The sequence below is a fragment of the Poromitra crassiceps genome (assembly GCF_964638095.1).
Source record: "Poromitra crassiceps genome assembly, chromosome: 10".
Taxonomy (NCBI): domain Eukaryota; kingdom Metazoa; phylum Chordata; class Actinopteri; order Beryciformes; family Melamphaidae; genus Poromitra; species Poromitra crassiceps.
The window spans coordinates 53,670,028-53,693,582 of record NC_139631.1 but is presented as its reverse complement, the minus strand read 5'-3'; the positions used below and the strand labels follow the sequence as shown (position 1 = coordinate 53,693,582).

Sequence of the window (23,555 nt, the reverse complement as noted above, 5' to 3'; positions counted from 1 at the left end):
TGACCAACACCAGGGGTTCCTGTAGGAGACAAACAGCATTACCAACACCAGGGGTTCCTGTAGGAGAGAAACATCATGACCAACACCAGGGGGTTCCTGTAGGAGAGAAACATCATGACCAACACCAGGGGTTCCTGTAGGAGACAAACAGCATTACCAACACCAGGGGTTCCTGTAGGAGATAAACATCATGACCAACACCAGGGGTTCCTGTAGGAGACAAACAGCATTACCAACACCAGGGGTTCCTGTAGGAGACAAACAGCATTACCAACACCAGGGGTTCCTGTAGGAGATAAACATCATGACCAACACCAGGGGTTCCTGTAGGAGACAAACAGCATTACCAACACCAGGGGTTCCTGTAGGAGAGAAACATCATGACCAACACCAGGGGGTTCCTGTAGGAGAGAAACATCATGACCAACACCAGGGGTTCCTGTAGGAGACAAACAGCATTACCAACACCAGGGGTTCCTGTAGGAGAGAAACATCATGACCAACACCAGGGGTTCCTGTAGGAGACAAACAGCATTACCAACACCAGGGGTTCCTGTAGGAGACAAACAGCATTACCAACACCAGGGGTTCCTGTAGGAGAGAAACATCATTACCAACACCAGGAGTTCCTGTAGGAGACAAACAGCATTACCAACACCAGGGGTTCCTGTAGGAGACAAACATCATGACCAACACCAGGGGTTCCTGTAGGAGACAAACAGCATTACCAACACCAGGGGTTCCTGTAGGAGAGAAACAGCATTACCAACACCAGGGGTTCCTGTAGGAGACAAACATCATGACCAACACCAGGGGTTCCTGTAGGAGAGAAACATCATGACCAACACCAGGGGTTCCTGTAGGAGACAAACATCATGACCAACACCAGGGGTCCCTGTAGGAGACAAACAGCATTACCAACACCAGGGGTTCCTGTAGGAGACAAACATCATGACCAACACCAGGGGTTCCTGTAGGAGAGAAACAGCATTACCAACACCAGGGGTTCCTGTAGGAGACAAACATCATGACCAACAACGTCATCTATGTTTCACTCTGATTAGGAGTATTATGTGAAATTCAGCATTCGGTTAGCATTGTTAACTAGTAGGTAGCTACAATGCTACACGGATTGCTATAGCAACCTATAGCCTGTGTTTATAGCCTGCGATTTTAATCCTAAAGTAAACCCCAAAATGTTGCTAGCTGTGTCCTGCTCACTGATCGGCACGAGTCGGGTGACGTCGTAGCCCTTCTCAGGACGCTGGTATGAATCAGAAGGGCTAATGCATAATGCTGTCATTGGTGTGATTAATGTGCACATTTCGTACTTGTTGTAGTGGTTGGGGGTGACTATATGAAGAGGTTGAGGTTTGTTTTACCTGTCAGCAGGATGTTTGGTCGCCTCTGTATCTTCATAGCTTGTATTAGGTAACACGTGTCTGACGGCTACCTGGAACAGTCCCGTCTATCTTGTCTTGTAATTCTTGACCGAACTCTTTGATGTCCTATTGACTCCCGTTAGATCGTCAAACACAAGCCTGCAGAGGAGGGAACGTTAGAAGATTGAGTTTGTCGCTGGAAGTGAAGTGAACACCAACGCTAGCACAACACACCAAGGATGTAACGTTACGATACACACAGCCACAAACAGTTGTTGACTTGACTGCCGTGTTTCGCGTCACTTTTACGTCAGTTTACCCCAGGTTTGCGGCACCCTGGGCCCGGGTTTTAAAAGTAGTAGAGCGCACCACGATACTAAACAAGTGTTTTATTAACAAGTATGTTGACAGAACCTGGACAACATCCTGCAGGCACACAAAGGCGAGGCTGTTTGTAAACACGTCAGATGCTCAAGCAAGGTGAGTTTACAGAAACATCATGCTGTAAAACTAGCTGTGACGTTAGCTTAGCTAGCAAACCACATTATCTCATGTTCATTGCAGTGCAACTGGGATCTTGTTTGGATACTGGGTTAGTTACTAAGTTAGAGATCGATATACGGTAGATTTGTAGATAAATAATACCAAGCTGCCTCAGGTCTGCTATACGTTTGATGTCGGGGAATCCCTCTTTATGCAGCTTTGCATTTTATTAACATTAAACGCAAACTTTTTTCCACAGCAGCTGTGAACATGTGTACCTTCTTCTTCTTCTTCTTCTTCTTCTTCTTCTTCTTCTTCTTCTTCTTCTTCTTCTTCTTCTTCTATAAGTTATAAGTTATAAGTTATCCTTTATTTATCCCCTTGGGGAAATTCATCCTCTGCATTTGACCCATCCTCTACTAGGAACCTTCCTAGAACTAGGAGCAGTGGGCAGCCACTGTGCAGCGCCCGGGGACCAACTCCAGTTCTTTTGCCAGTACCTTGGTCAGGGGCACTGACAGGAGTATTAACCCTAACATACATGTCTTTCTTGATTTCTTCTTCTTCTTCTTCTTCTTCTTCTTCTTCTTCTTCTTCTTCTTCTTCTTCTTCTTCTTCTTCTTCTTCTTCTTCTTCACACCTACTTTCAGTCCTTGTTTGTTGGCAGCTGCCGTCATAACAATCACAATGAAACATCTCTGTGTTGCATTTCAGTTTCCTAGGTTGGCGTTGAGCAGCTGCCTCCAGGTCAATGTGACGCTCCAGTCAGCTTAGGATGTCCAAACTTTCTCTGGGAGGAAAGGCAACTTCAAGCAAGGTGAGTTCATGCATTTATTAACGTTACAAACCTCTCTGCCTGTCTGTCTGTCTGTCTGTCTGTCTGTGTCTGTATGTCTGTGTCTGTGTGTTGTGGTGAAGAAGTACTTCAGGGTTCCCTCCTTAAAGAGTCTTAAAATGCCTTAAATTAACCCTTGTGCAGGGCTCCGGACTAACTTTTCCACTAGTAGCACTGGTGCGAAAAGTTGGTCGCACAGCACATGATTTGGTCGCACCGTTTTTTGTGTGAGGGGGGTATTCTTGTATTGTCTTATATTGTTAATAGGCTATTAAAGGATCCCATTATCTGGATTGCTGGATAATTATTTAATGTACTCTATTTTAAATGCCCCATTTGTCTTACTAGGCATTCTTGAAAGCACTAGCAGTGTCCTGTCTTGTCTGAGGTGAAATGCAAATGAACTAGTTAGTCACATGATCAAATGTAACTTTCAATGTGTCCTCTTTAAGACACCAGGCAACTTCATTGATCTTCCAAAAAGTCTCCAGCGCTGACTCTGCCCCCTACAGGTGAACCGCTGGGTGGATCCGTCCTTCACTGATGTGTCCGGGGGGAGCTTCTCTCTGTCTGGAGGCAGCCAGGCCGTGCGTTCCAAGGCTGAGCCCTATGGGAGCAAGAGACCCAGGAAGAGGAAGGGCCATGCGGGCAGCTCCGAGCTCCACCCCCCCTCGGCCTCCTCCTGCCTGCCACAAGGGGAGCAGGATGAGTCCTGGGTGGACAGACACACCCCCCGCTCACAGGTCAGCAACATGCCTCACCTGTTCACACTCACAGGTCAGCAACATGCCTCACCTGTTCACACTCACAGGTCAGCAACATGCCTCACCTGTTCACACTCACAGGTCAGCAACATGCCTCACCTGTTCACATCGCTCACAGGTCAGCAACATGCCTCACCTGTTCACACTCACAGGTCAGCAACATGCCTCACCTGTTCACACTCACAGGTCAGCAACATGCCTCACCTGTTCACACTCACAGGTCAGCAACATGCCTCACCTGTTCACACTCACAGGTCATCACAGGTCAGCAACATGCCTCACCTGTTCACATCGCTCACAGGTCAGCAACATGCCTCACCTGTTCACACTCACAGGTCAGCAACATGCCTCACCTGTTCACATCGCTCACAGGTCAGCAACATGCCTCACCTGTTCACATCGCTCACAGGTCAGCAACATGCCTCACCTGTTCACACTCACAGGTCATCACAGGTAAGCAACATGCCTCACCTGTTCACACTCACAGGTCAGCAACATGCCTCACCTGTTCACACTCACAGGTCAGCAACATGCCTCACCTGTTCACACTCACAGGTCATCACAGGTAAGCAACATGCCTCACCTGTTCACATCGCTCACAGGTCAGCAACATGCCTCACCTGTTCACACTCACAGGTCAGCAACATGCCTCACCTGTTCACATCGCTCACAGGTCAGCAACATGCCTCACCTGTTCACACTCACAGGTCAGCAACATGCCTCACCTGTTCACACTCACAGGTCAGCAACATGCCTCACCTGTTCACACTCACAGACAGGTCAGCAACATGCCTCACCTGTTCACATTTGTTCTATAGTCCAGGGCTTTTCAAAGTGGGAGGCGGGGCCTCCCCAGGTCGACTCCAAGCAGTTTGTGTTTCTGCCTACATGTGTGTGTTGTAGCCTGAGCTCACAGTGTTTCTGTCTACATGTGTGTGTTGTAGGCTGAGCTCACAGTGTTTCTGTCTACATGTGTGTGTGTTGTAGGCTGAGCTCACAGTGTTTCTGCCTACATGTGTGTGTTGTAGGCTGAGCTCACAGTGTTTCTGCCTACATGTGTGTGTTGTAGGCTGAGCTCACAGTGTTTCTGCCTACATGTGTGTGTTGTAGGCTGAGCTCACAGTGTTTCTGTCTACATGTGTGTGTGTTGTAGGCTGAGCTCACAGTGTTTCTGTCTACATGTGTGTGTTGTAGGCTGAGCTCACAGTGTTTCTGTCTACATGTGTGTGTGTTGTAGGCTGAGCTCACAGTGTTTCTGCCTACATGTGTGTGTTGTAGGCTGAGCTCACAGTGTTTCTGCCTACATGTGTGTGTTGTAGGCTGAGCTCACAGTGTTTCTGCCTACATGTGTGTGTTGTAGGCTGAGCTCACAGTGTTTCTGTCTACATGTGTGTGTGTTGTAGGCTGAGCTCACAGTGTTTCTGCCTACATGTGTGTGTTGTAGGCTGAGCTCACAGTGTTTCTGTCTACATGTGTGTGTTGTAGGCTGAGCTCACAGTGTTTCTGTCTACATGTGTGTGTGTTGTAGGCTGAGCTCACAGTGTTTCTGCCTACATGTGTGTGTTGTAGCCTGAGCTCACAGTGTTTCTGTCTACATGTGTGTGTTGTAGGCTGAGCTCACAGTGTTTCTGCCTACATGTGTGTGTGTTGTAGGCTGAGCTCACAGTGTTTCTGTCTACATGTGTGTGTTGTAGCCTGAGCTCACAGTGTTTCTGTCTACATGTGTGTGTTGTAGGCTGAGCTCACAGTGTTTCTGTCTACATGTGTGTGTTGTAGGCTGAGCTCACAGTGTTTCTGTCTACATGTGTGTGTTGTAGGCTGAGCTCACAGTGTTTCTGCCTACATGTGTGTGTTGTAGGCTGAGCTCACAGTGTTTCTGCCTACATGTGTGTGTGTTGTAGGCTGAGCTCACAGTGTTTCTGCCTACATGTGTGTGTGTTGTAGGCTGAGCTCACAGTGTTTCTGCCTACATGTGTGTGTTGTAGCCTGAGCTCACAGTGTTTCTGTCTACATGTGTGTGTTGTAGGCTGAGCTCACAGTGTTTCTGTCTACATGTGTGTGTTGTAGGCTGAGCTCACAGTGTTTCTGTCTACATGTGTGTGTTGTAGGCTGAGCTCACAGTGTTTCTGCCTACATGTGTGTGTTGTAGGCTGAGCTCACAGTGTTTCTGCCTACATGTGTGTGTGTTGTAGGCTGAGCTCACAGTGTTTCTGCCTACATGTGTGTGTTGTAGGCTGAGCTCACAGTGTTTCTGTCTACATGTGTGTGTGTTGTAGGCTGAGCTCACAGTGTTTCTGCCTACATGTGTGTGTTGTAGGCTGAGCTCACAGTGTTTCTGTCTACATGTGTGTGTGTTGTAGGCTGAGCTCACAGTGTTTCTGCCTACATGTGTGTGTGTTGTAGGCTGAGCTCACAGTGTTTCTGCCTACATGTGTGTGTTGTAGGCTGAGCTCACAGTGTTTCTGCCTACATGTGTGTGTTGTAGGCTGAGCTCACAGTGTTTCTGCCTACATGTGTGTGTTGTAGGCTGAGCTCACAGTGTTTCTGCCTACATGTGTGTGTTGTAGGCTGAGCTCACAGTGTTTCTGTCTACATGTGTGTGTTGTAGGCTGAGCTCACAGTGTTTCTGCCTACATGTGTGTGTTGTAGGCTGAGCTCACAGTGTTTCTGCCTACATGTGTGTGTTGTAGGCTGAGCTCACAGTGTTTCTGCCTACATGTGTGTGTGTTGTAGGCTGAGCTCACAGTGTTTCTGCCTACATGTGTGTGTGTTGTAGGCTGAGCTCACAGTGTTTCTGCCTACATGTGTGTGTTGTAGGCTGAGCTCACAGTGTTTCTGCCTACATGTGTGTGTTGTAGGCTGAGCTCACAGTGTTTCTGCCTACATGTGTGTGTTGTAGGCTGAGCTCACAGTGTTTCTGCCTACATGTGTGTGTTGTAGGCTGAGCTCACAGTGTTTCTGTCTACATGTGTGTGTGTTGTAGGCTGAGCTCACAGTGTTTCTGTCTACATGTGTGTGTTGTAGGCTGAGCTCACAGTGTTTCTGTCTACATGTGTGTGTTGTAGGCTGAGCTCACAGTGTTTCTGCCTACATGTGTGTGTTGTAGGCTGAGCTCACAGTGTTTCTGCCTACATGTGTGTGTGTTGTAGGCTGAGCTCACAGTGTTTCTGCCTACATGTGTGTGTTGTAGGCTGAGCTCACAGTGTTTCTGCCTACATGTGTGTGTGTTGTAGGCTGAGCTCACAGTGTTTCTGCCTACATGTGTGTGTGTTGTAGGCTGAGCTCGCTGTCCACAAGAAAAAGATTGAGGAGGTGGAGAACTGGATGAGAGCTCACACCGACACCAAAGCACTACAGGTATGACACAAAACACTACAGGTATGACACAAAACACTACAGGTATGACACAAAACACTACAGGTATGACACAAAACACTACAGGTATGACACAAAACACTACAGGTATGACACACAACACTACAGGTATGACACACAACACTACAGGTATGACACACAACACTACAGGTATGACACAAAACACTACAGGTATGACACAAACACTACAGGTATGACACACAACACTACAGGTATGACACAAAACACTACAGGTATGACACAAACACTACAGGTATGACACAAAACACTACAGGTATGACACAAAACACTACAGGTATGACACAACACTACAGGTATGACACAAAACACTACAGGTATGACACACAACACTACAGGTATGACACAAAACACTACAGGTATGACACAAAACACTACAGGTATGACACAAACACTACAGGTATGACACAAAACACTACAGGTATGACACAAACACTACAGGTATGACACAAAACACTACAGGTATGACACACAACACTACAGGTATGACACAAAACACTACAGGTATGACACAAAACACTACAGGTATGACACAAAACACTACAGGTATGACACAAAACACTACAGGTATGACACAAAACACTACAGGTATGACACACAACACTACAGGTATGACACACAACACTACAGGTATGACACAAAACACTACAGGTATGACACAAAACACTACAGGTATGACACAAACACTACAGGTATGACACACAACACTACAGGTATGACACAAACACTACAGGTATGACACAAAACACTACAGGTATGACACACAACACTACAGGTATGACACACAACACTACAGGTATGACACACAACACTACAGGTATGACACACAACACTACAGGTATGACACAAAACACTACAGGTATGACACAAAACACTACAGGTATGACACAAAACACTACAGGTATGACACAAAACACTACAGGTATGACACAAAACACTACAGGTATGACACACAACACTACAGGTATGACACACAACACTACAGGTATGACACAAAACACTACAGGTATGACACAAAACACTACAGGTATGACACAAACACTACAGGTATGACACACAACACTACAGGTATGACACAAACACTACAGGTATGACACAAAACACTACAGGTATGACACACAACACTACAGGTATGACACACAACACTACAGGTATGACACAAAACACTACAGGTATGACACACAACACTACAGGTATGACACACAACACTACAGGTATGACACACAACACTACAGGTATGACACAAAACACTACAGGTATGACACAAAACACTACAGGTATGACACAAAACACTACAGGTATGACACAAAACACTACAGGTATGACACAAAACACTACAGGTATGACACAAAACACTACAGGTATGACACAAAACACTACAGGTATGACACACAACACTACAGGTATGACACAAAACACTACAGGTATGACACAAAACACTACAGGTATGACACACAACACTACAGGTATGACACACAACACTACAGGTATGACACAAAACACTACAGGTATGACACAAAACACTACAGGTATGACACACAACACTACAGGTATGACACAAAACACTACAGGTATGACACAAAACACTACAGGTATGACACAAACACTACAGGTATGACACAAAACACTACAGGTATGACACAAAACACTACAGGTATGACACACAACACTACAGGTATGACACCAAAACACTACAGGTATGACACAAAACACTACAGGTATGACACAAAACACTACAGGTATGACACACAACACTACAGGTATGACACAAAACACTACAGGTATGACACACAACACTACAGGTATGACACAAAACACTACAGGTATGACACAAACACTACAGGTATGACACAAAACACTACAGGTATGACAGAAAACACTACAGGTATGACACAAAACACTACAGGTATGACACACAACACTACAGGTATGACACAAAACACTACAGGTATGACACAAAACACTACAGGTATGACACACAACACTACAGGTATGACACAAAACACTACAGGTATGACACACAACACTACAGGTATGACACACAACACTACAGGTATGACACACAACACTACAGGTATGACACACAACACTACAGGTATGACACAAAACACTACAGGTATGACACACAACACTACAGGTATGACACAAAACACTACAGGTATGACACAAAACACTACAGGTATGACACAAAACACTACAGGTATGACACAAAACACTACAGGTATGACACACAACACTACAGGTATGACACAAAACACTACAGGTATGACACAAAACACTACAGGTATGACACAAACACTACAGGTATGACACAAAACACTACAGGTATGACACAAACACTACAGGTATGACACAAACACTACAGGTATGACACAAAACACTACAGGTATGACACACAACACTACAGGTATGACACAACACACTACAGGTATGACACACAACACTACAGGTATGACACACAACACTACAGGTATGACACACAACACTACAGGTATGACACACAACACTACAGGTATGACATTCATGTTTGTCAAATGAAATGAATGACTTTGATGCCAGCTTAATGCCAGCCTCGACTCCTGGCTGCCTTGACCTTTGATGGAAGAGAATGTGGCATCAAACTGTAACAACTGGAATCTTGTTTTGTATGTTTCTTTTCTCACCAGCAAACATACATGGTAGAACATGATGACTTAAAACTTTTTCATCATCAATCATAACAGTGCAAACACACCTGCTCCGAAAACAGGCTTTCCGCCACCGTCTTTCATCAGCGGCTAATCAGACAATGCTCTGTAGCATGTACTGTAAACAGGAATATGAAGGGAATATTCTATAAGCAACTATAAACACCTTCATCAAAATATTGTTCTATTTAGAATAAGGTTAATAGTGGGATTACAGCAGTCCATGTAAACAGTCATTGTGACCATAGGAAGATGCCACCCAAAACCATTCATCCTAACAAGTGGACTATAGACAGACAGGTGACAGTTCCTAGTTGAGCCTGGCTGTTGTCGTCCACAGGGTGGTTCTGTTCTGCTGCTGACCGGGCCCTCAGGCTGTGGGAAGAGTGCTACAGTGCAGATTCTGTCCCGGGAGCTGGGCTTCAGGATCCAGGAGTGGACAAACCCTTCGGCTCTGGACCCAGATACCAACATCTTCTCATCTGAGCCTGGTGAGGAGGAGAACCATGCCTCTATAGCCCCCCCTGGTGTCTGGCTCAAAGGCCACGCCCAAAAACTCTGTAACACTGTGAAAGCAAAATGGTGATTGGTCATGTACTTTGCATTTCCGGGTCCATGGTGGATTTTTCTATTTCCTGTGGATCACTGTTCTCCACTGTCAGCAGCCTCCATTGACCAGAACGCAATACGATAGATCGGCAATATGGTCCCGCCCCCTTTTAGGGGAAAAACACACGCCACTCACTGTTGACTTCAATGTAAAATAGCAGTACCCAAAAAAAATCATAAAAAAATGACAGAATTAATTTTGTTTATTAAGGACCCAACGACACCATGAGATGACAAGTTCTTACAGCTTGTCTGGCCATAGAATGCGCAAGATCAGCTAATTTTATTTCCTCCTTTATTTATATTTGTTCTATATTTCTACTAGGGATGTTCATTTTGAAAATTTTCCAAAATCGATAATCGGTGAGAATTAACGATCAATTATCGATTATCGATTTTATTAATACTTAGAAAATTTTCAATATTTTCAAATTTTTTTTTTTTTTTTTTTAACAAAATGAATGCCTATGGCAGAAAATACGAAAGACAACGTGTTCTCCTCAATGAACTCTTTATTTCAATGTGTCTCCTCTCCAACACTGCTGTCCCCGGCGCATGCCGGTGTGAATTTCTCATGTTTAAAACAGTTTTGTTGGCACAAAGGCCCGTGCCCAGCCAGAAAACTAGAGACTATATGAAGCTCCACCTCACGTTAGTCGGCTGTGCAATGGAGTGGGGCGAGGAGGAACGAATTCCACCCAAACCTAGTCCAAAAAAAAAAATTTTTTTTTTTTTTTTTTTTTTTTTTAATAATAAAAAAATCGATCCAAATGCCACAGGATCGATTCCAATCCTTAACGATCGATTATCGATTTTCGATAATTGATGAACATCCCTAATTTCTACTGATCTAATCCATCACCTTGTTTCTTGCTTTGTCTAATGAGTGACTCTAAATCCTCCATCTTGTCCCAGCCTGGAGGTTGAAGGGTTTTCCAAGCAGCTCCCAGTCGGCTCAGTTCCAGGAGTTCCTCCTCAGGGCCAACAAGTACAACTGCCTGCAGATGGCTGGAGAGGGAGGGGCTGCCGACAGGAAGCTCATACTGGTGGAGGTGGGTACTACATCTCCATTTAATACACAGGCTGTCAACTTGGAGTAGCTTGGATTGGATCCACGTTACACATAGTCGACTCTGCACTTCCTGCGTCAGGGCCTCATGCTCTGGTTTCACTAAATTGCATTTTTATGCCTCTGCCGGCGATAGCCAGGCCGGAGGCATAACTGATTCAGGTTGTACGTCCGTACGATGTTCGTTATCTGATATCTGATATCTATTTGACCAAAAATTCAAGTTTTCAATGTAAGCCCAGATTTGTATTATTTTATTCTTGTATAGGTGTTATCAATGGTAGGGGAATTCTGGGATACATTACGGACTTTAAATTAAGTATTAATATACAAAAACCATTATTGAACAATTCAATAAATAAATAAAATTATCAAATGTGCAAAGAAAACAAAAATGTGCAGCTTATTTATGAGCCATACTGGTTGATATCTCAAACTGGCTTTTTCCACATGAAATTGGATGTGCTGCATATGAGGTAACATGTGTCCTTCACTTGTCCCTCCTGGGCCTCCTTAGGACTTTCCAAACCAGTTCTACAGGCAGCCGGGAAGCCTGCATGATATCCTGAGGTGAGTGAGCCTACATTACAATAGCCTACCCTACATTCACGCAGGTGGGGTAACAGGGAAAAAGTGTTGTGCTTGTCTGGATAGTGTACTGTTTTGTGTGTGTGTGTGTGTGTGTGTGTGTGTGTGTGTGTGTTAGCATACACTGGCTTTTGTTTGTCTTTTCCCTCTCAAGCTGAACTAGCCTGGATGGAAAAACCTGGCTCTGAGTGTGTGAGAATGTGACTGCTGTGTGTTGCAGGCGCTTTGTGAAGAGCAGCAGGTGTCCCTTGGTGTTCGTGGTGTCGGACAGTCTGAGTGGAGACAGCAGCTCCAGACTGCTGTTTCCCAGAGACGTGCAGGACGAGCTGAGCATCAGCAGCATCAGGTGAGAAGCAGCATGCTGCTCTCTGTCAACAGGTTCTCTGTGAACAGGTTCTCTCTGAACAGGTTCTCTGTGAACAGGTTCTCTGTGAACAGGTTCTCTGTGAACAGGTTCTCTCTGAACAGGTTCTCTGTGAACAGGTTCTCTGTGAACAGGTTCTCTCTGAACTCTATTCACCTTATGTAGCCACGCCCATTTGACCCGGTTGTGTGGTCATGTCACGACTTCCGGCAAAAAAAAGAAAAAAGGCCGGCTGCTCCAATATCATCTAACTCTGAATTAACTAATAATTTAGCCAATTGTATGTAACATACCAAATAAAAAAGCAAACGGCGAGACATTATAATGTCTGATGTCATCGCCTGTTTTTACCAACAGCTTATTTATAGACTTTGAGCCCAAAATGAGCTTATTTGACAACTAAATACACTGGCGAATGCTGTGGCTAATTAGTAGAGCAGGTCAGGACTCACCAATAGAATGCTGTGGCTAATTAGTAGAGCAGGTCAGGACTCACCAATAGAACGCTGTGGCTAATTAGTAGAGCAGGTCAGGACTCACCAATAGAATGCTGTGGCTAATTAGTAGAGCAGGTCAGGACTCACCAATAGAACGCTGTGGCTAATTAGTAGAGCAGGTCAGGACTCACCAATAGAACGCTGTGGCTAATTAGTAGAGCAGGTCAGGACTCACCAACACGACATATCTTCAAAAAGACAAAATGCACTGGATGGGGGCTTATTGTTAAAAAATGTCAGAGGACCACCTTCCCAAATAAAGGAGATGGGGAGGGACATTGAATTGTTGCTTTGGAAGTTTTTAATTTAAGTGAATTCTTGAGCACATTTAAATATAAAAAAAACAAAAACTTAATCATTAATCACTTAAAAAACAACAACAATCTAACCATTTGACCATTTGGCAATACTGCTGCCTCCACGGCCCACTACTACATGGTGCTCTGAGGCCCCCCAGTGGTTGGGAATAGAGCCACATTGGAGCCCAAAGATAACAGTTAGTCCCAGGGACCGTATATGAGTACGTTTTAGTTGTTGATTTACACTGACTTCCATTACATGTCTACTCTGTCCATGGAGAGACGATAGTGCATAGTGGTGAGTCATTTTTACACATTCTAGTGAAATGAAACTACCGGTATTCGTCATTGTACTACTGTGGGACCCCCTCGACACACAGCCATGTCTAGTACAACTGTGGACTCCACACTCAAAGGACAGCAGCGTGTCAAATTCTGTCCATTTGTCTGACAGGACATCAGGATAAGGCAGCAAGAGACAGTTAACAGGGGTGGAAGGACTACCACAATATGGAAGAAGTACTGTTACTTTCCTGAAATTTGATTTAAGTAGAAGTGGTGTCAAATTAATATAAAAAGTACCAATTTAATATATAAAAGTAAGTTAGTTACTTAAAAAAAACCTGTTTCCCATGTAAACAGGATGAGAGGACATGGGGTGTTCAATATGTGATATTATGCATATTTTAGCATTTAATGTTACAGGTAGTTCGCCTCACTTTGTCTTGCTTGAACAGGTTTGATGCAGGTGCAATTTACAACCACACTCATTTCTGATTCAGCACCTCTGGAGAGACTACAGACCATGTCATGTAATGTAAAGTAAAGTAACTACAGACCATGTCATGTAAAGTAACTACAGACCATGTCATGTAAAGTAACTACAGACCATGTCATGTAATGTAAAGTAACTACAGACCATGTCATGTAAAGTAACTACAGACCATGTCATGTAATGTAAAGTAATGTAACTACAGACCATGTCATGTAATGTAAAGTAATGTAACTGCAGACCATGTAATGTAATGTAAAGTAATGCAAATGTAACTACAGACCATGTAATGTAAAGTAATGCAAATGTAACTACAGACCATGTAATCTAAAGTACTGTAACTACAGACCATGTCATGTAATGTAACTACAGACCATGCACTCTGTAATGGATGTGATGTCAAAATGTAGCAACGTACACTACTTAGGTAAAAGTAAAATTACTGACAGTGACTTCAGAAAATACTCAAAATACAAGTACAGCAAAAAGGTACTGGATTATAGTCCAGTAAAAATGTCACTTGACCTCACACTAATTGCAACAAAACCAAACTCAACTGATTTTGTATCCTCAATATGTCCTCAATGAAGAAAAAAAAGTGTTAAGGAAATGTATGAAGGGAAATTTTTGAAAATGACCCATATGATGCTACCAAAAACGTTTATTTATTTATTTTTTAACATTTATTTTTATTTTTTATTTTTATTTTTTTATTTTCTCCTTGAAGCAAAAAACACATACAGGATATAAGTGATGAGATTTATGGCACATTAAAAAAAAAAAAAAAAAGGCTTCCATAGGCTTCCATAGGCTACCATCATATTTAGGTAATTTTCAAAACTTTCCCTTCATACATTTCCTTAACACTTTTTTTCCTTCATTGAGGACATACTGAGGATACAAAATCAGTTGAGTTTGGTTTTGTTGCAATTAGTGTGAGGTTGACCCACATATTTGCGTAAAATGCCTGGACTATTACACTAAGAAGAGTCATTGTAACTTGTTATTTCCACCCTATGGATATATATAAGCTCTGCTCTGTTTCCAGTTTCAACCCGGTGGCTCCGACCACGATGATGAGGGTCCTGACTCGCATCGCAGCCTCGGAGGCAGGAAAGGTGAGAGATTTTGATGTGTTTACTATTATTATTCTAAAAGGTACAAAAAATAATCGTACAGGAAACACTGCAGGATGTATCTGTAGACTGTATGTTTCTCCATGTGTTGTTGTATCTGTATGTTTCTCCACATGCTGGTTGTATCTGTATGTTTCTCCAGCCTATCTGTGCATGTGTGTGTGCAGAGCGGAGGGAGGGTGTGTGTTCCGGAGCAGGCCGTGCTGGAGATGCTGTGTTCGGGGAGTTCGGGAGACATCCGCAGTGCCATCAACAGCCTGCAGTTCTCCTCCCTGCCAGGTGAGGACACCACACACCACATGCAGCTTTCCTAAAAAAAAAAAAAAAAAAGTTCAGTGGGGATCTTCCAGAAAAATTTAATAATCGAGTTTTATTCATATTCATTTAAATCGGATAATATTCTAATAACGAAATTAGTTTCAACAGCCCTAGCTTGGTGGGTACTGTGGTAACTGAATACAGTGGCTTCAGATCAGAAGGGGCAGCATGTGAATACAAAATGTCTTCAGAGGCAAACGTGTGTGTGTGTGTGTGTGTGTGTGTGTGTGTGTGTGTGTGTGTGTGTGTGTGTGTGTGTGTGTGTGTGTGTGTGTGTGTGTGTGTGTGTGTGTGTGTGTGTGTGTGTGTGTGTGTGTGTGTGTGTGTCATTTGAACCTTCCAGACAGCTCATTGGAGAAGCGACTGTGGGGCAGGAAGGACAGGTGTAGCCCCCCCTCACGGGACAAAGCTGCTTCCAAAGCCTCCCAGAGGAAGAAGAAGAAGTCCAAGGCACAGGAAGAAGAGCAGGCCATCGGAGGCAAAGACGCTTCCCTCTTCCTGTTCAGAGCGCTGGGAAAGATCCTCCACTGCAAGCGTGAGTCACTCACCGGCTCCCCCTTCAGCCCGTTTCCTCCCTCTACAGCAGGGCTGCCCAATACATCGATCGCCTGCCATTCAATCCATTCATAAAAATCTTTTTCCCCTCCACAGCTGCGGCATCAGGTGATTACGTTTTGACGTTGCGTGTTTACACTCGTGTCCTGTCACTACGCTTGCATCAGCTTTAAAAGATTTAAAATATCAGTCATAGCAGGGCTCTTCAAAGTCTGAGACTGTGTGCCTCCCCTCAGACAAATCTTGGAAAAAGGCACCCCCCTCCGCCGCCTGACCCCCCCCCCCCCCCCCCCCCCATGCCTATGGGATTATGTTATTTGATCCCAGACACTCAACAATAGACCCTTCTCACGGGGGCCATTTTGTGTGGAGAAGCCAGGGTAAACACAGGTGCAAGCAAAACACTAATGAGGGTTTCCAACTTCCATGATTGGGATTTGGAAACCCTCATTAGTGTTTTGCTTGCACCTGTGTTTACCCTGGCTTCTCGACACAAAATGGCCCCCGTGAGAAGGGTCTATTGACCCAAGATAGCCTGATGTTGCTGTTTAACAGCTACTTCAGACTAGACCAAATACAAAAGGGTCTGTCTGAAGGCTTTGTTAGTTTCTGACTCTGGGAAAGTGGGAAAAACCGTAAAATCCCCCAAACTACAGTATCTCTAAATCACACATTTATTCTATTCTATGTGATCTCCTTTTGAGAACTAATGGAATAATTATTGTGATATTTTTGCACTTCCATTCACTGAGCCTCCCCTGAAACTGCTTGGAGCCCCCCTGGGGAGGCCCGCCGCCCACTGTGAAAACCTTTGGGCTCTAGGCTTGTCATAGGAAAATGGCCATATTCATATTCATATTCATATTCATATTCATCTGATGTTGGTGGTTGTCTCTGATCAACAGGAGGGGACCCTGACAGTGCTGAAGGCTCACAGGAGCCCAGCCGCCTGCCATCTCACCTATCACATCATCACAGAACACAGTTACTATCAGACCCAGAGGTACCCGCTCACTGTGTTCAAACATATTCAACATATTCAAAACAACTCGTGTCAAATCTCTTTCTTATGTATGACTCATCTTTCTGTGTCTGTCTGTCCAGTTGGTGGTGGAGCGCTCACACATGTCTGGAGAGTTCTTCAACCTGTACCTCCACCAGAACTACCTGGACTTCTTCTCTGAGGTGGACGATGTGACCAGGGCCAGCGAGTATCTGTCTGATGCTGACTTCCTCACCGCCGACTGGACGGTCAGTCTCTCCCCCCAAACAGCAAATAGAAGCTCTGATCAAAATGTTCATGTTTGGGTGTTTTTCACTTGGTGATCAGCTGGATTTTAATTGGTCAGACTTTGATTAATTTTAATGGTAAAAGTCCAGCAATGACCAGATAACAGAAACACTGCCACAGCCATTTCAGGCATGGCAGTTCAAAGAGGAGTTAATGAAAATACTACATGCACAGATGCATCAAAGGAGTGATACTGGAACTTATAGCAAAAATAGGTGCTACATACTTAAGCTGTGTTCACACCGAGATATTTATTTTTCTCTCTGTCGCTCGATTCAACCCTTTGGAATCGCTCTGTCGCTGTGTTTAAATCGCTCGTCAACAGGCACAAGAATTGACGGACATCTGGGGGCTCTAACGTTACGCAATGTCATGATGTTTGTCCACTACGAGCCACCTTAGTTGTTTACAAGCTAAGCCTACCAGCGTGCTCCTAACGCGAGCTCTATACCGGTAGTACAGACTTCACTTCATGTCAGCTGTCAATGCGGTTTGTTGCCACACTAATAAACCAGCGGTTTGTTCAAGCCAGTGTGATCCTTGACTCACTCTCACACGGCAGCCAATCAGCGTTGAACAGCGAGCGACTGATGCCAGCGAAATTTCGCTCGAGTTGGGATATTTCATCTCGGGCGACGAGCGAGTTTTCGCCCTATCGCTCTGTCTCTGCCGCTCGGACGCCCAGCGATTTTTCTCCCGGGCGAATATACGCTCAATCGCTCATTTGCATTGACTTTGTATGTAAACTCCATGCCAGCGAAAAACTTTAATAGGTCGGTGTGAATGCACCTTTAGCAGTATGAGTGGAATGCCAACATAGTTTTGAATTGAATGTGATTTTGTTTGACAATGGCTTGTACATCAGCACCTGTTGGCACCATGCTCCATGTTGTGTTGCATGTGACCAGTGGTCAATCTGTACAAAGTCATGTTGTGTTGTTTCCAGTGTCGCAACACCATGGGGGAGTATGGCTCATCAGTGGCCACCAGGGGGCTCCTTCACTCCAACTCTGGACACGTTTCTGTGGGCTTCAGACCGCTGCACAAACCCCACTGGCTGCTGGTTAACAAGAAGGTAAAGAAGAGCTCAAACATCCTTACAAACAATATTCTGCACATAACTACCAGTGTTGTGTGAGGCGTTTCACTGCATTTAACTACCAGTGTTGTGTGAGTCGTTTCACTGCATTTAACTACCAGTGTTGTGTGAGGCGTTTCACTGCATTTAACTACCAGTGTTGTGTGAGTCGTTTCACTGCATTTAACTACCAGTGTTGTGTGAGTCGTTTCACTGCATTTAACTACCAGTGTTGTGTGAGGCGTTTCACTGCATTTAACTACCAGTGTTGTGTGAGGCGTTTCACTGCATTTAACTACCAGTGTTGTGTGAGTCGTTTCACTGCATTTAACTACCAGTGTTGTGTGAGTCGTTTCACTGCATTTAACTACCAGTGTTGTGTGAGTCGTTTCACTGCATTTAATTAAACTACATTTTTCAGTGGCGTAATGGTAGTTAAGCTACAGTTGAATTTAGATGGTGTTGTTTGTAATTTGTTACTTTTGTTGTTTTGAGGCCTAGTTCATTTTTCCCACCACCTGCCAGTCATGTGTTCACCTCTGCTAGCAACTTAGGAACACTAGTAAATGTTCCTTCACTTTATTTCAAATAAATTTCTCTCTCTATCTCTCTGTCTCTGTCTCTGTCTCTCTCTCTCTCTGTCTCTCACTCTCTCTCTCTGTCTGTCTGTCTGTCTCTCTCTCTCTGTCTCTCTCTCTCTCCCTCTGTCTGTCTGTCTGTCTGTCTCTCTCTCTCTCTCTCTCTCTCTCTCTCTCTCTGTCTCTCTCTCTCTCCCTCTGTCTGTCTGTCTCTCTCTCAGCACCGTGAGAACTGCTTGGCTGCCCAGTCTCTCTTCAGCAACTTCTGTCTAACACCGGTCAGCCTCCAGACTGAGCTGCTGCCTTACCTGGCAAAGCTCACAAACCCTATGAGGAACCCAGGTTAGGTGACACACGCACACACACACTCACACACATTTGAAATATTGATTTATGTCCACATAAATACAAGTATGCAAAGGACATAAACAGTAATAGTGCAGTCAAATGCTGGGAGTCAGTCAGTTACATGAGTGCCCAGACGGCAAATACAATAATGCATACACACAAGAACCACACAGGATGATAACATGGCAGGTTGATTTATACTGTAATGCCTTGGCCACACTGATCCGTGGTGTCTGTCCATGTGCGTTCATTTCTCTGTTCACTTCCATTCATTTTCAATGACAGCTGTCCGACTGTCCGGGGAGCACTCAGAAGCATACGTATCCAGAAAATTTGCATACGTTTTGATGGACAGAAAGTTGAAGAGGGATGAACTTTTTCTGGATGGACGTATCGGATGGTCGGATGGTCGGATAGTCACTGTCCGTTTAGCCAATCAGAGTCGAGGTCTCGAGAGGAGGCGTTCCGAGATTTGTTTCAACTTTTCAAAGAAGATGGCGGCCGAGGCGGTGAAGGAGGCTATAATTAATGCTGTGTACACCATCCCGCTGTTGTACAACGTGATAGTCAGTGTCACCGTCTGATTTCACCATCTAATCTGGTCATTCAGTGGCATTTTATTGCCACATAAGTAACGTAGCGCACAGAGCTAACAGCCAGCTGACGCCAGCTTTCTTCTTCTCTCGGTTTATAGGCGGGTCGCTGACACCTTCAAGGTGCTTACCGCCACCTGCTGTACAAGTAGGTTACTTGTACATGCACGGATCAGTGTGGCCAAGGCCTAAGGCAAGATAGCGGTCAGTATCCACTTCATGGGTACAAAAAGCAGCGCCTCCTCCATATTGAGCGGCTGCCGACACACACACACACACACACACACACACACACACACACACACACACACACACACACACACACAGCTAGCATAGCAGTCATTCAGCATTTGTAAAACTGCATGGTTAGCACTGTATGTTATGTTTTAACATCTGTGGATGATTCATTAAAACGGGGGGTGGGGGGGGAGACACCAAACAGTTTCAGGGGAGGCTCAGTGAATGGAGTAGAGACGAGGAGTAGAAAATCTGGGAGATTTTCGGGGACAGCTCTAGCCGGCGACAGGTCACCAAAAACGGGGACTGTCCCCGGAAATCAGCCATCTTATGAAGGTGTTTGAGGAGTCGGCTGGCCTGGCGCATCATGGCTCTGTGATGATTGATTGATTGATTGATTGATTGATTTGTAAATAATACATTGGAGTTCTATGGCTCCTGGGACCTTTAGGGATGCAAATTGCAAACAAATCGCTTTTAGGTGACATTCACCTTTTTAATCCCAAAATAGAAGGATTTCTGAGTGCTTTTGTGTCTGTCCTGGTCTCTGTCACCTGTGGTTTTGTGTCTGTCCTGGTCTCTGTCACGTGTTTCACTCTCTAGCTTTATGACTGCATCCCTGACCTTCATTGGGCACCGGCTGCAAAATGGACGAGACTTGTTGGCAAAACAAACACATTGTTGATTTAGTCATTTTCATCGGATTTGTTGACGTAAGCAATGTGTTAAAAAAACACCCGGCTGATCCTGATCCTGTCCCGTATTTTACTTCCTGTCTCCCAGCTCAGATAGCCTTTATCCAAGATGTGGGCCACCTCCCGCTGAGGAAGGCCCCCGGCAGGTACGTACAGTACACACACACACACACACACACACACACACACACACACACACACACACACACACACACACACACACACACACACACACACACACACACACACACACACACACACACACACACACACTTTATCTGCCCATCAGAGCCATAGAGATATAAGAGTTGTGTCATGTCCATTCACTCCAATGGATTTAAAAAATATATATATATAAATTACCTCGCAATAGTAATAGGAAGTAAGGTTCTGATGAAGCAGTGCTGTAGAGTGAGTAAGGTTCTGATGAAGCAATGCTGTAGAGTGAGTAAGGTTCTGATGAAGCAGTGCTGTAGAGTGAGTAAGGTTCTGATGAAGCAGTGCTGTAGAGTGGCAGCAGAATGGAATGTTTCTGATGGACTTTGAAAGGCTCAGATGTTTAAAGGATCAAACTAATCGTATAAGCTTTTATTTTATGCATTCAAACATACTCCCTGGAACATACTCCCTGGAACATACTCCCCTGGAACATACTCCCTGGAACATACTCCCCTGGAACATACTCCCTGGAACATACTCCCTGGAACATACTCCCCTGGAACATACTCCCCTGGAACATACTCCCTGGAACATACTCCCCTGGAACATACTCCCCTGGAACATACTCCCCTGGAACATACTCCCTGGAACATACTCCCTGGAACATACTCCCCTGGAACATACTCCCCTGGAACATACTCCCTGGAACATACTCCCTGGAACATACTCCCCTGGAACATACTCCCTGGAACATACTCCCTGGAACATACTCCCCTGGAACATACTCCCTGGAACATACTCCCTGGAACATACTCCCTGGAACATACTCCCTGGAACATACTCCCCTGGAACATACTCCCCTGGAACATACTCCCTGGAACATACTCCCTGGAACATACTCCCTGGAACATACTCCCTGGAACATACTCCCTGGAACATACTCCCCTGGAACATACTCCCCTGGAACATACTCCCTGGAACATACTCCCCTGGAACATACTCCCCTGGAACATACTCCCTGGAACATACTCCCTGGAACATACTCCCTGGAACATACTCCCCTGCACAGTTATGTGATTCACGGGACTATCAGCCATTTTAGACGTCCTCCAGTGGTGCCACTCTCTCTTTAAAATAACCTCTCTCATCCATGTGCCGTCCTGAGCCAAGAGTCTGCAACCAGGATTTCATTCCAACCAAACAGCACATCAGCTGATCAGCATGGCTGTGAACGGCTTCATGGCAAGAGATTAGTGCCAGCAGAGATTGGATATGAATTGCAGACATTTGAATTAGTCGTGGTCATATTGAACCATTGAATTAAAAAAGAAACTTGAATATATTAACTAAAAAATTTAAATTGAATACAAAGCCTTGAGATTTAATGTGATTGTAATCAAATTTCCAAATCAAATTATTTGATTATATTGCGATTTTTCTGGCCGGCACAAGTGGGCCGTATATCTAGCTTTGTCCACTCCAATTAGCGTGCCGATGCTCGTGAGTGCTTTACCGCGCTGGCCATATGCTAGGTTCTTCTGACCTAGCCTTGTTTTTCTTCAATCAGAAAAGTTTGGCCACCCCTGATGTAAGCTGTGTGTCTCTGCAGGTTAAAACTGGAGGCCCTGACAGACAAAGAGCCGGGCCTACTGGAGACAGACAGCGAGGCAGAGGAGGTGGACGAAGGCCAGACAGAGGCGGGCGGGGCTCTGCCAGCCAGCCAGCCCCAACCCACCACAAACCAAGCGCTCCTGCAGGAGGAAGACCTGCTCATAGAGGAGTATGACACCGACTAACTCATGGCCAGAGTGACTTCTCATCAGTGTTGCCAGATCTTGTGAGAGAAACAAGCAACCAGGTCTTCTTGCAACACTGTTTCTCATCCATTCCCTGAACCACATCCCCACCTTACTTATAAACTGTGATACCTTTGGGCTTTTACATTGTGATATTGTGGGTTATGGTGATGACTGGTACGACGATGATAATGGAAATTATTTTTCATATGGGCATCGTCTTGCAGCACTTGAGACTGAATTTGATTCTGCAGTTGGACACATATTTTTAATGTGCTTTGCAGTAAAGTTTAGGGATTCATTGTAATCTACCAAAGCAGCTCTTGCAGTTCAGTTTTTGCCAGCTCAAATATTGTCGCTATTTATTTGTTTTAAGTGCAGTTTCAGCACTACTGTAGTTTTTGATATTTCAAAACTTTTTGTTTTGCTGTACAACTGCTGAGAAAGGGTTGGTTATTTTTGCCTGGAACAACCTTCTATGGAGCCGTGTCAAGGAGTTCAGGCCTTTAACCAAGTTTTTCTTTTGTTCACTGTTGATCTAGAATCTCAAATAAGAAATGTTACATGAAATGCTTATTTTGAAGGATATTTGGTTAATGTCACCTCAAAATGTGCTTGTGAATAAAAAAGTGTTTAAAGCTGAGCTTGCTTCCCTCTCTCTGTCTTGAACATTATCGTGTTCTCAGTTTCCACCCCTTAATCTAATATTGACACTCCAGTTTCACATGGAGCTATTTTAAATATCTGACTGACTCACTGTGTGTTGTACCCGCAGCAAATAGCTTCTCATTTCCTTCACTACATATTCATCCTTAAAATTAAGATTAAAAAACATCCTTATTTTCACGGTTTTATTTTTGAAAATTCTGACCGGACATATTTTTGTTTATTGTTTTAGATAGAATCTATCTAAAACAATAAACCACACTTGTATATTAGCCATCCCTCCAAATTGTCCACTATGAATTTGATACTTGGGACTTTCTTGCATCGTTTTGGCTGTCCAGTATTGCATCATGGGTATGAATA

The 23,555-nt window shown here is 44.4% G+C and overlaps 2 protein-coding genes across 2 annotated transcripts in view; one reads left to right on the top strand and one right to left on the bottom strand.

The window, feature by feature from the left end:
• ak6 (adenylate kinase 6) overlaps positions 1 to 1,627 on the bottom strand; it is an 8,775-nt gene extending 7,148 nt beyond the window's left edge. Inside the window, exon 1 of the mRNA XM_083644625.1 lies at positions 1,383 to 1,627. Coding sequence (XP_083500751.1) covers positions 1,383 to 1,419 — 37 coding nt within the window. The 5' untranslated portion in view covers positions 1,420 to 1,627. The remainder of the gene's footprint in view (positions 1 to 1,382) is intronic.
• Positions 1,628 to 1,723: 96 nt separating this feature from the next.
• On the top strand, positions 1,724 to 23,124 carry rad17 (RAD17 checkpoint clamp loader component). Its single transcript, XM_083643843.1, has 17 exons — positions 1,724 to 1,862; positions 2,580 to 2,682; positions 3,213 to 3,443; positions 6,741 to 6,821; positions 9,885 to 10,035; positions 11,069 to 11,205; positions 11,740 to 11,792; positions 12,031 to 12,156; positions 14,791 to 14,860; positions 15,046 to 15,157; positions 15,540 to 15,731; positions 16,657 to 16,754; positions 16,856 to 17,002; positions 17,989 to 18,117; positions 18,920 to 19,040; positions 20,660 to 20,717; positions 22,340 to 23,124. Exons 2-17 carry the CDS (start codon positions 2,641 to 2,643, stop codon positions 22,524 to 22,526), a joined length of 1,935 nt encoding a protein of 644 aa, XP_083499969.1. The 5' UTR covers positions 1,724 to 1,862; positions 2,580 to 2,640; the 3' UTR covers positions 22,527 to 23,124.
• Positions 23,125 to 23,555: the final 431 nt, after the last annotated feature.